Source organism: Emys orbicularis, chromosome 8 (assembly GCF_028017835.1).
Source record: "Emys orbicularis isolate rEmyOrb1 chromosome 8, rEmyOrb1.hap1, whole genome shotgun sequence".
NCBI lineage: Eukaryota > Metazoa > Chordata > Testudines > Emydidae > Emys > Emys orbicularis.
In genome coordinates this window covers 11,843,728-11,861,040 of record NC_088690.1, presented here as the reverse complement: position 1 = coordinate 11,861,040, position 17,313 = coordinate 11,843,728, and the positions used below count along the sequence as shown (strand labels likewise).

The window sequence follows — 17,313 nt, the reverse complement described above, 5'->3', positions numbered from 1 at the left end:
GACTTTGATTTTTGCTTTTGGGGAGGGGAAGAAGGGATAAATAGGAATAATAATTAGGATACTTAATGCTTATAATACCTTTTAACCAAGTATCTTAATGTTTTACAGAGATGAGTAAACTGAGCTGAAGCGTGAGTGTCTAAGGCCACATAGTGAATCAATGGGTAAACAGGGAATAGAATCCAGCTCTCCTAATTCCCAGACCTGCTCCAGCTCCTGAATGAAGAGGGGGAAATGCATAAGGAAGGGAGATGTTAACAGAAACTAGAACAATGTAACTATGTAAAATAGCAGCCAGCCATATATTATTCAGAAAGGAATAAATTCGAAGCTGACTTAGACCCCATGCAGTCCCTGTGCCTTCAGTGGAAATGCACAAAGTATAAGTTAGCTATGAATTCAGAACGTATATGCAGACATATGCATGATGAACATGACCGTTAATCACATGCGTCTTGCTTAATCATAAATCTCCAGAAGTCAGGAGCATATCCTAATTGAAACTAGAATTCCATTTAACAGTGTTAAGTTTTTTGCTGACTACCAGCTTCTAACTATTTTCTTTTTGCGATAACGCTTGCCTTGAGTAGAAGCACAGAGTGCATGATCCTTCCTTCAATGAATTCAAAGGGAGTATCTCCTGGCAAGACAATGTGGCCGACTTGGCCTTGGTCTTCAAGAGTGGGGAGGAATTCCTAACATTTAGGAAGGAAGATACTAGGACAGTTTGTGCGTAGGCCCCAGTTAAAGAAATCCAAGCCTTCTTTTAAATTAAGGGCCATACCATTGATGAGGATTCCGTTATGTAGGGTTTTAAAGATCCAAAAGCTGCACTGGAAATTGAGGAGAAGCAATTTACTTGACATGACAGAAATAATAATTAATAAAATAAAACCATTCTGCCTGGCATTCTCTCCTGTGCTAATTAAAGCTTTCTGAAAGAAACAAGAAAAAAGGGTCTTGGGGATTCTTAAAACAGAGATACTGAAAAAACTGCTCCATCATTAAGATGGTGCATTTCCACAAAGGATGCTTTTTTCATAGATACAGTCTGCTGATGAAAAGTCTTGTAGGTTTCCCACCAGTAGAAGTTGCTTAATTACATTTTATGCATGCTCTCAGAGTACCTGTATGGTGAGAACCTGACAAATGGTCTTCTGAAAGCAAATCAATTCTGTTCTCTTGGGCTTTCTTGAATATACATGATGTCCGGAGCCTGAAAAGCTCAGCAGTGGCATAAGAGGAAGCCAAACAGTGGGGCGCCAGTTAGGCTCTATGGTTCTGTGAAAGACTTTGTAGCCTCATGTAAAGAAAAAGAAGAATGTGTCATTGGCTGTAGTGAGTAAATGGAACCTTCTTGTCTCCTTTGCTCTTGTCTCCTTATAAATAAAGCATTGTTGTCCATCCTTGGCATTTGCAGTTCATTGTGATAAATTGGTCTTGATGTGTCTGACATTTTAACCAAGTTGTTTAATGGTCTATTTCTGAAAAGGCAGACCTTGCTATAGTTCACATGAGCACAGGATATCCAGCTTTGACGGTCACTGTCACGTACTACATTAACCATTTCCTTCAAGTGTGTGAAGACCGGAGAAGAAGAGAAGGAGCTAAACATTTTAGTCACAGAAGTCCAAAGCATACTAAATTCTGTAAGCAAGATATGAGACAATATATAAACCAAGCATGATTTTCGGCTGCTATGAGGAGACCGTTTCATGGCTTGTGCAGTATGTTAAGTCCCATTGCATTTGAATTGTCTTGGTATCTCTAAGAAGAAGCTTGTAAAAATACTGTTGGGTATTTCTCCAGTACTCTCACTTTGATTTTTTTTCAATTTCTCTCTCTTTTATATCTCATTTTGTGCTGAGTACTTGGCTTCAGTGCAAAGATCACTTGGACTCACAGTAGCCACTGGGGCCTGGCTCAGTGCAAAGAGTTGATGAACTGTGACAAGTGACAGCTTCTGTCCCTGCATCCTGCAAGTTCATCTGGTCTAATGTACTTTTTGTTAATGTCTCTAATTTCTCAGTCAATGAGATGATTATCCTCATTCTTCTATTCTCCATGAATAGAATTCTCCTGTCCCTACCTTCCCCATTCCTCCTGCTCCCCCAGGCTGTTTGGCTGCTGTAGACAGATGGCTAGAGTAGTGCCCACAATTAAATTGTGAATACTACATAACCTTCCTGCAGGTCAATGATTACAATGTCAGTTGTCATTATATGTCATTATATGTTCTCTTCCCCAGATGTGCTAGGGAATATTTCCCACTCCCTTCGCCCCCATGCCCACGCCCCACTTATGGTCTTCTCCTCCTGTATGACACACAGACAAGAGATTGTCTTTGAAAATGTCATTTTGTAACAAAATGTTGAAATGGCTCATTTTGAAAATGTTGAAACAAAATGTTTTGACGTTTCCAATTTGTAAGGCTTTTTATTTTTCAGCTGAAACTGCTGAATTCTATCCAAATTCGTGAATAGTTTCAGTGCCCCAAAAATGTACACTATTAGCTTTCTTTCTGTCTTCTGAAACTTCCCCAGTGCTCCAAGACTTATTGAAAATCAATATTAATGGTCTAGCAAGCTCCTGTGCCAGTTCTTTTAAAACTCTTTTCTGGACCTGCTGATTTAAAAATGACTAACTTTAGTAGCTTCTGTTTTACATCCTCCAGAGATACTAGTTGAAATGGAAGAAGGGTTATCATCACCATATGATGTGACTGCATCATCTGCTTTTTCCCCAAGTACAGAACATAAATATTTATTAAACACTTTTTTTCTTTTCTGCATTATTATTGATAATTCTGCTATTTCCATCTAGTAATGGACCAATACCATGGTAGGGATTTTTTTGTTTCTAATATATTAAAAAAAAAAAAAAAAACCCAAACAAACCCTACTTAACTCTATTGTGTCATAGAGTTCTCCTTGTGTCCCTTGGCTTTCCTTATCAATTTTCTACACTTCCTAACTTCTGATTTATACTCATGAATACAATCACGTTCCCCTTCCTTCCATTTGTTATATATTATTATTTTTATTTTTTATAGCTTCCCCTCTAAACCAGGCTGGTTTTTTAACCAGCACAGTTGTCTTCCTCAATTGTGGGAGTGTAGCTTTTTGGGGATATAGTAAGGTGTTCTTAAATGATTCCCAATTATCATTCACATTTTTCTGATTAAATTCTTCCTCCCAGATGATTTGCCTAACAATTACAGTCAGCTTTATGAAATTGGCCCTGTTAAAGCACCAAGTAGATATATTACTAGTCTAGACTATTCTGCTTACACATTATAAATGTGATCAAGACCCAATCACTTGCACCTAAGCTCCCATTAACTTTTAGTTCTGTGATCAGTTCCTCTTTATCTGTTAGGACAAGTTCTAATATAGAATTTGCCCCCAATCGGGGATATTGCAGATTATGTATTCCTTATGCCACCTGATCTTAAACCAAACTTTGCACCCTTAATAATCTGTATGTTATTCCCTGATAACCAGAAACTTCTATGCTCAAACTCTGTTCACTTTTTTTTTTTAACATCATTTTAATAAAATTGTTCGAGTTCCCTCATGCTGATTGCAGCACTTTTTGAGTTACTTATTGTTTTTCTAGTGGTGAAGGAAAACATCATTTCTGTAGTTTTCATACTTCTGTTTTGAAGGGGATAAGAGATTTCCAGTCTAAATTGACAACTGAAGCATTTTCTGCTGGCTCCTATCTGTGTCAGTAAGATGTTCTCTGTTAATGACTGCTCCCAATGGCTTTTCATTTTTCTGTTAGAATGGGATTGTTTGAACAGTTCAGGCAAACTGGAAAAGAGCTGCATGGCACAGCAGTGCAGTTCTGATGGTTCTCACACTGAGAACACATTGAGTTAATAATATCATGAGTAGCAATGCATGGGAAGATACTGTAATGATGTACAGTATTGCACAGTTGACTAGTGGCTTGATTTTCAGAGGTGCTGTCTCATTGACTTCAGTGGAACTAACTTGGGTGCTTAGCAGCTCTGAAAATCAGGCTAATGGTGTATTATGAAACTGGGGCCGAAGGGAAAGGCAGACTATGTCTTCTTCTGAAGTATCAGATGTGGACAGCTGCCAAAGGTAGGATACTGGACTTGCCTAGATGGACCAGTGCTCTGACAAATATTTTGTTCCTAACAGAATAAATAATACTGTTGGGGAAAATCATTCATATTTTATTAGTCTTCCCAAGTTTAGCTGATAGTTTTATTAATAAACCAAATACTTTTTAAAAAAAACACACCTAAATATGGTGTTTTTGTGACCATTGCATAATCTAGAAAAGAATATAATTTAAACAACGTGCAGTGAGAAATTGTAACTAGCTTCTGCCCCAATGCTGTCTTCTCCCGGAGTTACAAAGCAGCAATTACATATGTTGTTAGCTGGCTGGCAGCGGTAAGCGAGTGCTGGTTTTGCATGATGTATTGGTCGCCCACAGCTCACAGAAGCAGAGGTTTGTATAGATAGTCAGGGGACTGAGAAGATAGAGAAAAGAAATTCACCATTAGCCTTCCAGGTGGTTGGTTGACACTTCTAGGATTATTAGAGGCGATTCTGAGGCCTGGTTCTTAAAGTTGGTGGTGAAATCAGTTGAGGGATACTGCTGTCCACAGTCTCCCAGCCAGCATATAGAAAGCTGGTTGTCTCTTTGTGTAAGTACTTGCACAGGGTTATGCGAAACACATTTCGCTTCTGTGTTGAGGCTCCTCCCTTTATAATTAAAACCTCATCCTATCACAGACACACGTAGTCTTACCAGCATTAGTACGAACAAAGAAATCCATTTGAAAACAACTTTTTCTAAAAAGAGGAGTTGGACTGTTCAGTGAGTGACTGTCTAATTGGATGAACATTCCAGAGTACTTAATTATATGGTTTAAACCACAAAATGCTATGGGATTGTGTAGACTAGTTAACACTAAATATAGATTCTTCTTCGAGTGATTGCTCATATCGATTCCAATTAGGTGCGCACGCTGCGTGCACAGTCGTCGGAAAGTTTTTCCCCTAGCAGCACCCATCGGGTCAGCTGTGGAGCCCATTGGAGTGGCGCCTTCATGGCGCTCAATATACGACCCTGCCGACCCGGCATCCCCTCAGTTTCTTCTTACCGCCAGTGATGGTCATTGGAACTGTAGCATCTTGCTCAGCAAGTTCTACCACATTTCCCTAGCTTTGTTTGTTTGTTATTCTCTGTGCTTGTTAGTAGTTAGCAGTTGGGCTGGGGGGTTTATCCTCTATCCCAACCGCTTTTCCTTGGGAGGGCTTACATGCCCAAGTCCCAAGGGTTCAAACCCTGCAAGTCCTGCAGCAAGCCCATGCCGATGGGTGACCCCCACGGCGCTTGTCTAAAGTGTCTGGGGGAGGCTCACCAAGCCGATCGGTGCAGAATTTGTAAAGGGTTTCGCCCCAAAACCAAAAATAAGCGAGACTTTCACCTCAAGCAGCTCCTTATGGAGACGGCACTTAGACCACCCCCTCCAGCAGTGCGGCAAGACCCGACACCGAGTTCATCGGTGCGTAGCGCCCTGGCAACAGTGGTGCAAGCGGCACCGCGGAAGGACTTTGGCAGAGACCCGCGGCACCACTACTCCCCGGTGCCGAAACCGGTGGGATTGACCCGGCACCGCTCCCACTCCCCGGAACAGAAGCAGCACCGGAAGCAAGGAAGGAGCAGCTCTCCGTCTTAGAGGCAAGTAAGAGAGGTCCTCCTCGGCAGCAGGAAGCCCTCCACTAGAGCCACGTATCTGGCAAAGTGGAAGAGATTCTCTTGTTGGTGTGACCAGCGTTGTACACCCCCTCTCCAGGCACTGGTACCCCTCATCTTGGAGTACCTCCTACACCTGGAACCGCAAGGCCTGGTGGCATCCTCCATAAGGATACACCTCGCTGCTATCTCGGCCTTCCACCCAGGAGCCTCCTGTTGATCCATCTTTGCCAACCGTATGGGTGGTCGCTTCCTCAAGGGTCTGTACCACCTACATCCCCAGATCAGACAGCCTATCCCCCTGTGGGACCTTAACTTGGTCCTCTCCAGGCTCATGGGGGCCCCCATTCGAACCATTGGCAACTTGCTCCCTCCTATATCTGTCATGGAAGGTAGCCTTCCTGGTCACCATTACTTCTGCGAGGAGAGTGTCAGAGCTCTAAAGGCCCTCACCTCTGACCCACCATACATGGTTTTCCACAGGGATAAGGTGCAACTCAGGCTTCACCCGGCCTTTCTCCCAAAGGTGGTGTTGCACTTCCACACCAGTCAGGACATTTTCATGCCTATCTTTTACCCTAAGCCTCATGCCAGTAGCCGGGAGCAGAGGCTGCACTCCCTCGATGTTCGGCGAGCACTAGCTTTCTACATCGAGCGCACTAAGCCGTTCAGGAAGTCGACCCAATTGTTCATAGCGGTGGCAGACCGGATGAAAGGGCTCACGGTCTCATCTCAAAGAATATCCTCCTGGATCACATCATGCATCCGCACGGGCTATGAGCTGGCCAAAGTACCGGCCCCAGCTCTTACAGCACACCCCATGAGGGCCCAGCCTCGTCAGCAGTGTTCTTGGCCCAGGTCCCGATCCAAGAAATCTGCAGGGCAGCAACTTGGACCTCGGTACATACCTTCACCTCTCACTACGCCATCATCCGGCACGCAAGAGATGATGCGCCTTTCGACAGAGCAGTGCTGCAATCAGTGTTTCCTTAACTCCGACCCCTCCGCCTACGTAAGGCTTGGGAGTCACCTAATTGGAATCAATATGAGCAATCATTCAAAGAAGAAAAAACAGTTACTCATCTCCCATAACTGTTGTTCCCGCCCGCCTTCCCCTCTGTTGAAGTAACCAACAAGAAAGAACTGAGGAGGCGCCAGGTAGGCAGGGTCATATATTGAGCGCCATGAAGGCACCACTCCAGGGGGCTCCACAGCCGACCCAATGGGTGCTGCTAGGGGAAAAACTTTCCGACAACTGTGCCCACAGTGCGCGCACACCTAATTGGAATGGACATGAGCAACACATCTCGAAGAACAACAGTTACGAGAGGTGAGTGACCGTTTTTTTGAGTCTCACCTTACATGTACTGGTATAAATCGGAAATAACTCCAATGGAGCTAAGGGAGTTTTAGCAGTGTAAAACTAATGTAAGTGAGAGAAGAACGAAGACCACAGTGCATCAGTGCATTTTCTTTTATATACCAGAGATTCTATTTCTGCAAGTCTCTCCATCCCCTAAGCTTGTTTGTGGCCTGGTGCCTTTCATTGTGGTTTTTTCTAATTTTTAGCCAACTGTAGTTGGATGTGTGCAAAATCTATGAGTCTGTGATTATCCTGTCTACTTATCTCCCTTGTCTTATAGGGGACATCTCTCTTGCTTCATGAAATTCAGAAATTGCTGTACAAAAGAAATTGCCTCCAAAACAAAAAAAAACAATCAACCAACCAAAACAAAACAAAACAAAACAAAAACCCACCACATTAGCTACTAGTAGATCAATTAATAATAAAAAATGTGTCAGCTAAATTATTTGCTGAATATTTAAATAAAAATCAGTTCTGAAGCTCTTTTATTGTGATGTATCTGCATTTGACTTTTGGTATTCTAAACATGCCCAATCCCCATTGATATCAATGGTCTCTGCCACTTACGATAGGAATTTTACTTGGATATCAGTTTCAGAATTTGACCACATTAAATTTACTAAAACCAATATCTCTTTAATGTCTACTGCTGTTTTCATATTTACATTTATTTTCCTTGTATTTTTTTTTTTTTTTTAGCCAAACAAGTGTGCCCAGCTGAAAAAATTAGCTGTGGAGACTCAAGCAACAAATGTATCCCATCATCCTGGAGATGTGATGGGGAGAAAGACTGTGAAAGTGGAATTGACGAGGCTGGTTGCACTACTGGTGAGTTATAATAATACCTAATATCTATATAGCAGCTTTCTTCCAAGAGGCTCCTAAAGTGATTTATAGATTGCATATGAATGGATCACTTTTCTCACCAACAAACTCCACAGTCACTCTATATTGACAATGCTATTCAGCCGATTTAGGAAGCGTTGGAGCTACTTGAGGAAAGTAGAGTAGATTTTGTGTACAGCTGACTATTCTTTTGTCACTCTAGTAGAATGCAGTTACAGAACACAGCTAGAATTTGGTTAAGATATACTGGTTAGCATGCATACTTGTGCAAAAAGTGCTGTAGGGGCTTAAATGGGCAACAGACCTTGGTTTTATGTGTCTTCCTAAAGACAGCATACTGCCTCAGGCCCCATACTGGATCATGGATGTATTGCTGATTCAGGGGCAAAAGAGTGCTTCCTCCTAAATCACCAACATCACTTCTTGCAGAGTCTCTGTTTTATTTGAGGGCCGCCATCCAGGTACTGGCTATGCCCACCTTTGGTCAATTTAGCAATTCTGACAAGATCACACAGCCAAATTGGTAAGGCTATTAACACTTGACTTTTTTGTGTGTGGACCAAATGATCTCCCTTTCTTCAGCTAGGTTTCTCTTTGAAGTTCACTTTTTTCTCCAGGACTGTCAGTTCTAATCTTCCAATATGACATAGCTCATTTCTCAGACACTTCATGCATTTATTTTTTTAAGTCAATGATATGGAATCCAAGTTGGAACCTCTGATAATTCTGGGTAACTACACCCTTAAGGGCTCTATCTCTTTCTTTGTTTTTTCCACTGGTGCCTCTCCATGTCTGTTGTCACGTTTTTTGGTCTTTGGGAAAAGCTTTTGTGTACTATGAGTGAAATATGTCCCCTAATTTTGATGTTATGGACAGTAATTTTTTCCCTAGCTCAAACATTTATTCTTTCATGATTAAAAACAAAAAAAGTCAACACAGTAAGTGGGAAATATCATAAAAATTTACCCAAGGGAGTTTTCTTTAGCCATTAATTACACATGTGGGAATGGGAATGCAGTATTTAATGCTTGCTGATAATTCTATGAACTGTTGAGTGTATTTGTCCCGGCCAAGGGATTTGAATACCTCTATACCGACCCTCCGGCTCACTGGTGGTCTCTGCGGCCAATAAAAAAGACAAGCCGGGGTATACCAGTTCAACCCCCAAAAATAAAGAGGCCAAAGGGTTAGATCTGTTTGGAAGAAAAATTTATTCAACAGCCAGTTTGCAGTTCCAGGTGGTGTCCCTATCATCCCTATCACAGTTCACCTGGCCACTATCTTGGCTTTCCATCCTCCATTCCAAGGCAGGTCGATCTTCACTCATAACATGACAGCACAGTTTTTGAAAGGTCTACCCGCACGTCCGGGATCCCTCCCTGGGACCTGAATCTCGTGCTGTCGAGGCTCATGGGGCCTCCCTTTGAGCCTCTAGCTTCCTGCTCTCTCCTGGAAGGTTTCATTCCTGGTCGTGATAACGTTGGCCTGCAGGGTGTCCAAGATCAGGGCACTTACTTCGGAGCCTATACGGTCTTCTCCAAGGATAAGGTCCAGCTGCAGCCACACCCAGCGTTTCTGCCCAAGGTCGTTTTCCAGTTTCATACTGGCCAGGACATATACTTACCCGTCTTCTTTCCAAAGCCTCATGCATCAGATGAGGAGCATAGGCTACACACCCTGGATGTCAGGAGGGCGCTGGCCTTCTACACAGATAGAGTGCTGAATTAATGATCTTAAAACAATTTTAGGACTAAAACCTGCAACCCTCATTTTAGTTGCCCTACTTACACAAACAAGGATTGCAGTATTGAGTCCATTTTTAATAGAAAGCTGTTTTAAATTGCTTGCATTTAATTTCATTTTTTCAATGCTCAGAAGTAACCCCTAAAAAGGTAGTAAACTGTATTCTAAGTATCACTTTATTTCAGGATAATTATGCTATTAATATGGATTTAGAAACCGCTGAGAATTTCCTTTCTGGGCATTTCAGTTGATGTATCCTTTGTTATCTTCAGCTTGTTCCATGCACATGTGAATTCTTAACATGGAAATTACTCGGAGGACAAATTTTATCATCTTCTGAAGCTATTAAGTAGCTGGTGTGAACCAAATTAGTGGCTTTTGGCCAGTTCTTTTTGGACAGGTGTCCATACCACAAAATAGCCCCCAGTGTTATGGATGCCAATTGGCAGCCACAGCGGAGAGCTCAAGGACTGAGCAGAAATGTAGAAGGAGCTGTTCTCTCAATCTAGGACTGGGCTAAGGCACACTGGTAGGAAAGTATTTCTACTGTTTTACCTTTCCTGTGCATTAAAACAAATAAAAGGCTTTCAGTCTCCAGGCCTGTCAGTCCAGCACTTTTCACATGAATTAAATTCACTTTTTAAAAAAGCAGACAGAGTGGAAAATACTGAAGTGCTGCAAAGAAGGCACTTTAGATGTGGTTGTTTATCAAATTAAGGATTTTTTTTCTCATGGACGAGGACAAATACGTTGTCTTTGCTACTAAACTCTGAGTACTTGTGGAGGATTGATAGCAATCCTCTCTTTTATCCAAATCTGATAAACCTCACTAAGCTTGTCTACTGATACTCTGTTAACATTCCTGTTTCTTCTCTATTTAGAATCTTTCTTTATCCCTTTTCTCTTATCTCTTCAGTACGCTTCATCCTGAGTTTTAAAATAAGTATATTTCTACGTCAAAATCTCTTTTCTATGCTGACTTTTTTGTTGTTGTTGTTGTTTAAATGAAGCTTCATCCACAACTGTCAACTGCAGCCTCTCAAAGCAGAGCTCCCTGTCATACCAAAGGCTGCTCCTTTCACCAAGCCAGAAAACATGTCGAAATAAAAATATAACATAGTTCTCTGTATAAATGTTTGGATGGGAAGTTTCCTTGTGTGCGGAGTAATTTCCATGTTGAGAGCTTGCCCGGGCCATAAACAAGCTGAAGATGACTGGGGATAGCAACTGAAATGTCCAAACTCCTAGCTGTTTCTAAATTCATATTAATAACATTCTTATTCTGAGCTAATGTGACACTTTGGACACATTTAAACTAGGGCCATTCCCATTTATTGATTGGAATAACTGGCTTTTAGTATTATCATCCTTCAGAAGATCTTATGCTGAATGTGGAAGTTACGAATGTCATTTCGGCCTATACTTCTGCTATTATATTACTGTGCAGTGCTGGTAGCATTACAGTGGCAGCTAGAGGCCCAAGGCAGGATCAGGCGTAACTCCAGACAGACATAGTGCTAGGGCTGTACAAATGCAGAGTTGAAGGACAATCCCTGTCCCAACAAGCTCTCTGGGTAATTTAAGGCAGAACGTCAGAGTGAGTAGAACAAAGAGTAGGAAAGAGCAGGGGAGAGAGGACCAAGGAAATGGTATTTGTGAGGCACAGATAGTAAGAAGTCATCCCTCCCCACATGTCAATATAGGCATTGGTGAGGCTCAGCTGAGCAGGCTCAAAGAGAAGAGTGAAGTCCAGAACTCAGTGGCAACAACAAATAATATGGCAACAAATCACAGGCTCTGGTTCATAAAAATTACAGATTTTCTAGCAGAGATTTTTAGATGCTTGTTCTACAGTCAGCTCATGGACACAGCCTCAGGGCATTGTTATGTCACATAACTGGATAACAAACCGATACGTTACATACTCCTTTTTCGCCTTTAGTCATGCGTAAAAGACTATTACAGAACTGTTGGCAAGATGTAAGGCTTTTAGGGCTAGATCAGTGATCGGCAACCTTTGGCTCGCAGCCTCTCAGGGTAAGCCCTTGGCGGGCCAGGCCGGTTTGTTTACTTGCAGCGTCCACAGGTTCGGCCGATCGCGGCTCCCACTGGCCGCGGTTTGCTGTTCCAGGCCAATGGGGGCTGCGGGAAGCGGTGCGGGCCGGGCCACCTCTTCCTGCAGCCCCCATTGGCCAGGGATGGCGAACCGCGGCCAGTGGGAACCACGATCAGCCGAACCTGTGGACGCTGCAGGTAAACAAACCATCCCGGCCTACCAGGGGCTTTCCCTGATGGGCCGCGTGCCAAAGGTTGCCGATCCCTGGGCTAGATCCACAAAAGGAAACTTAAACTCAGCCCTGCAATGCCTAATGTTTGGATGCCCTGCCACCCAGTGGAATCCACAGCCCTGAGTTAGGTACCCAGGCTCTGTATGTAATGCATGGGAAGTTAGGCTCCTGAGAATGGGATTCACAAAAGCCAGCAAGGTGACCAGGGAACCACCTAAGCTAGCCAATAGGAGATGCTGGGGGGGAAGAGGAGCTAAGCCCCACCCAACAAAGATAGTTAGGCACCTAATGGGAGGTGCTTCTGTAACACCAACAGATCCCAGTTGCTGGTGGGCGGGATTGAACCTGGAACCTCTGGAGCTTAGTGCATGAGCTTCTACTGCATGAGCTAAAAGCCATATGGCTCTTAGCTAAGGCTGTAGAGCAGACTCATTAATCTCTTTCTCCCTCCCCCTCTTTCCTTCCACTCAGGATTCAGAGCCATGAACTCTCTCCTCGAGTTAGGGCTGACCTGACTTATGGGCATTTCTCACAAAACACAGAGGTGGTGGTGATGGTGGTGATGTCTACCAGGGGACTGCCCTGCTGCAAACAATACTGTGCTGAGTAGTCTTATAGGGTTTTGCCAAATGTATGTAACATAGGTCTGTGGGAAACTTGTAGTGAGGGCCATGCCATCCACACCCAGTAGGGGTCAGTCACAGGCTTTGGCAGCCCACCAGTTCTTCTTAACTGTCATCAAGTGTGATCAGAAGTAAATGTCAATAAAACTAGCACACAGGAGAGCCTTGCTGTAGGGAGAAAGATGCCACTGGTAGGGTCATGCAGGCTGCCCATGTAAATTGCTTGTAACCTCTGCTTTGGGCCAAGTTTCTGACCCCCTTGTTAGCAGGCAGCACGCTCTCCACACATCTGGCCATGAATGCAAGTAGGCTGGAGCATATGTATTGGCACAATATGTGAATGATGAGTAAATTATTCTGAGTCAAGACCATCAAAAAATCTGTCTCCTGATCTCCCTGCCCTGTCCAACATGTGAACAGGCATCATATCCTACAAACAAATGGCAGGCCACGGGACGTGCATTGACATGAAATATGAATCCTGAGTGTAATATTCCTGGTCAGAAGCATCAGCCAGGCTATTCTTCCTGAGCTGTCTACACCTAGGGTTAACAGTATGGACCACTGCTAATCCCAGTCGGAGCTGGATTAATTTACTAAAATAAAAACTGCTTCCACAGCTAGGCAAGACTGCTTGTGTGGGTCTGTTAGGCACAAATTGCTGCAAGGGCCAGAGAGCTAGTCACTCCCGTGAGGAATCCACCTCCCTCCTGTAGCTCTCCTTGGAGACCTATACAAAATGAGCAATAACAAGCTTCTTTTATTGGTGAGATCTGTTGTTAATAAAACAACTTTGTAATGGTGAGATCTGTCAGCCTGTGGACTAATCTTGAAAGAAGCAAGGGGGGGGGAGGGATAGCTCAGTGGTTTGAGCATTGGCCTGCTAAACCCAGGGTTGTGAGTTCAATCCTTGAGGGGGCCACTTAGGGATCTGGGGCAAAAATCAGTACTTGGTCCTGCTAGTGAAGGCAGGGGGCTGGACTCGATGACCTTTCAAGGTCCCTTCCAGTTCTAGGAGATGGGATATCTCCATTAAAAAAAAAAAAAAAAAAAAGCAGCGCAAGGCTCCATGATGTGAATCATTCAAACTACAGTGGATAAAGCGCCAGTGATTATGGGTCCAGATTTGTGCCAACAAAGACTGCCGCTGCACTTGGGATTAATTGTGGGTATAAATCGCAGTGCTGAGGTGGCTAAGGCTGCTCTACAGCCAAAATGCTTCTGAAATAAATGTAGTCAAACGTTACTAATTCTGGGTCACTGAGAACGAAAATGATGCTTAAAATTGTTGATTGGCTCTAGTTTTCAAGATATGCTATTGGGTCAGTATATACGACCCTTGACTTGGAAATGGCGGAGGATAAGTGAGTTATAAAGGGAAGGGATCTCAGTTTAAACCAGAAATGACTAAAATACATCTTTGACTGGACCTATGAATAAATCTATGACTGGGTTTGGACAGTACTTGCTTTTTAGGCAAAACAATGAATGATGCAATCTGAAGCTGGTATTGCATCATACATGATATGAATTGCATCATGTTATTCCTAGAAGTCATGGATGATGCAATCATAACGAAGCTTACATCACTCTGCTGAACAAATTGCCCTATATCAGCTCTAGAATTCATACAGTGTCGTGCTCTCTTATTTGTCAGTGTTTGATTTTGTAAAGGGACACATTTCTGTTTAGCCAAAGTGAGCAGAGATGCCTCGTACTTGTGTGAACAGTGCAGATAACTTCTGCTATGTTTGTGGTGAAGTGACTTTTGCATCACAAAAGTGCAGTATAACCACTATGGTTAAGAAAGCCTATCACCTTTATTTTGGCTGCAAAATTGGAGATCAGGACAAGAGGTGGGCCCCACAAATATGCTGCAACACTTGTGCAACAAATCTTCGCCAGTGGTTGAACAGGAAAAGGAAATCTATGCATTTTGCAGTGCCAATGATTTGGAGAGAGCCAACAGATCATACCAGCAATTGTTACTTCTGCATGGTGCCTCCAGTTGGGAAAGGTGTGTCAAAGAAGAAAAAGTGGACTGTGCATTATCCAAACATTCCATCAGCTATACGCCCAGTACCCCACGGAGAAGGACTGCCGGTTCCTGATGCACCAGAATCATTCTCACTTGAGTCAGACGAGGAAGAGGAAGAGGATGAAACTTCTGGTCCTGAACCATCAATGTCACAGGACCCACATTTTCTCCCATCCTCCTCCTCTGAACCACACCTCATAACACAAGGTGAACTGAATGACCTTGTCAGGGATTTGGAACTACCCAAGAGTAAGGCAGAGCTGTTGGGCTCCAGACTACAGCAGTGGAATCTCCTGGCAGGTGATGTTAGGGTTCCATGTTCCGTGACCGTCAAAAGGATCTTGTCCCATTCTTCTTCATGGAAGGTGATCTTGTAGCCTGCAACAACATCGATGGTGTGATGGCAGCCCTCAATATCATTCACAATCCAGATGAGTGGAGACTGTTCATTGATTCATCGAAGACAAGTCTTAAAGCTGTTTTACTGCATAATGGCAATGTTTTGCCATCAATTCCAGTTGGTCATGCAGTCCATATGAAGGAAACCTATGACAACATGAAACAACTTTTGAGGTGCATAAACTATGACCAACATCAGTGGCAGCTTTGTGGCGATTTGAAGGTTGTTGCTCTCTTGCTTGGTCTGCAGACTGGATACACAAAGTACTGCTGTTTTCTCTGCGAATGGGATAGTTGTGCAAGAGATTCCCACTACATCAAGAAAGATTGGCCACTCCGACAGTCATTGGAGCCTGGGAGGAAAAGTGTTCAGCATCCACCACTTGTTGAATCAAGGAAGATTTTGTTACCACCCTTACACATCAAGCTGGGTCTGATGAAGAACTTTGTCAAGGCCATTGACAAAACACAAGCAGCTTTCAAGTACCTCCGTGGAAAATTTCCAAGGTTAAGTGAAGCTAAGATAAAGGAAGGTGTCTTTGTTGGTCCTCAGATTCGTGAACTTCTTCCAGATGATGCATTTGACCATGCACTGCGTGGCAAGGAAAAGACGGCATGGAAAGCCTTCCAGTTAGTGGCAATAAATTTTCTCGGAAACAACAAGGCAGACAACTACAGGTTGTTGGTGGAAAACCTCCTCAAGGCATACAAAAGCCTTGGTTGCAACATGTCACTAAAGATACATTTTTTGCACTCTCATCTAGATTTTTTTCCACCGAACTGCGGAGCAGTGAGCGACGAGCACGGCGAGCGATTTCACCAGGACATTGCAACAATGGAGAAACGCTATCAGGGCAAATGGAGCCCATCAATGCTTGCAGACTATTGCTGGACAGTGACAAGAGATGCTCCATTTAATGAATACAAGAGACAAGCCAAGAAGCGCCGAGTAGACACTGAATAGGACTAAACTATGTACATAATAGTTTTTTGCCATTTGTTTCATCATAAATTTTATTTATATAACTCTTTTGCTGATTTTTAAAGTGTTACATAAACAGGACAGGTGAAATATTATCATGTAAAGCAACCATAAACACATGGAAAGACCTACGTTTACAATTTATGATTAAAACTCTACTATCTACACAATATACATAGACATAAAATGTAAAAACTTAAATATCTTAGAAACAGTAGCCAATCAGTTGTTTTAATTGTCATATTTGAATTCAGCACATCAAAATACATAATAAATAGCACATTTTATCTCTGAAGCAGACGACGTCTCAAAAATTGTAGACCAGTGCGAAGTGTAGGTGCAGATCATGAATGTAGCAGTCTAAGTGGTAGAATTTAAACCCACAGTTAATTCTGGGTTCACAATTTTTGAAATTGCAAACTGCACCTTCATAAACGCACTTTCCCACACCAAGCTCAGGAGATGAGCAGGGAACCACCTAAGCTAGCCAATAGCCTTGATTGAGAACGAAGCACAGAGACATTCTTTTCTCTCCAGAGTACTGTAATTAAAGCCTCAAGTTAGGATCAGTGTAGACTTTAACCACTAGCACTGGGGATCTTACATCTATGGCTGGCTTATATTACTGACCAGCACTTTGTAAGCCCCTCTTTGATGCCGCTTTTAAGCTAAAGCCAATAATGGAATGGGGTTGTATGAAAAAAAGAACATGCGGGAGCCCTAAGAGGAATTCGGACTAACTTTTGAATGGGAGCTCTGCCACCCTTTATAAGGTATAGGGTGCACCTCTCCCTACGTCACTACCACCCATATTGACTCAGCTCTGCTGGCTGGCTCAAAGACCTCTCCCCTCCCCTTTTGAGTCTCTAGATTCACCAGCACCCTGAGCTGGGGCCTGTCGTTATACTCAGGACTGAAATTGTGACCAGCACGTGTGCAGGGTTGCAAAGGGGCAGGAAGGCCCCTTGTTACTGTGTTCCTTCCTCTGTGGACCAGCCACAATCTGTCAGGTTCTGCCAGTGCAGTCATTACTATTGTAACAGGATATTTTCCAGTAATTTAACTGTACTTCCAAGACACACCGATCTGTGGTCCAAGGGAATCTGTGCACTTAATGGATACATCCTCTCTCATTGATCCCTTTGATTAGTTGTTTAGGGGAACATTTTTATCAGACAGACATGGAAAGGACCAGGGGCTCTCACAGGAATCTCTTACATGAACAGTCTTGGGTTGTTTAAACTGAAAATGTCTTTTACTAAAACTAAAAACAAAGAGATGAAATT

At 43.0% G+C, this 17,313-nt stretch overlaps 1 protein-coding gene across 1 annotated transcript in view; it reads left to right on the top strand.

The window, feature by feature from the left end:
- Nucleotides 1-17,313, top strand: part of LRP8 (LDL receptor related protein 8) — a 277,087-nt gene that overhangs the window by 186,701 nt on the left and 73,073 nt on the right. Inside the window, 1 exon segment of the mRNA XM_065409640.1 lies at nucleotides 7,808-7,936. Coding sequence (XP_065265712.1) covers nucleotides 7,808-7,936 — 129 coding nt within the window.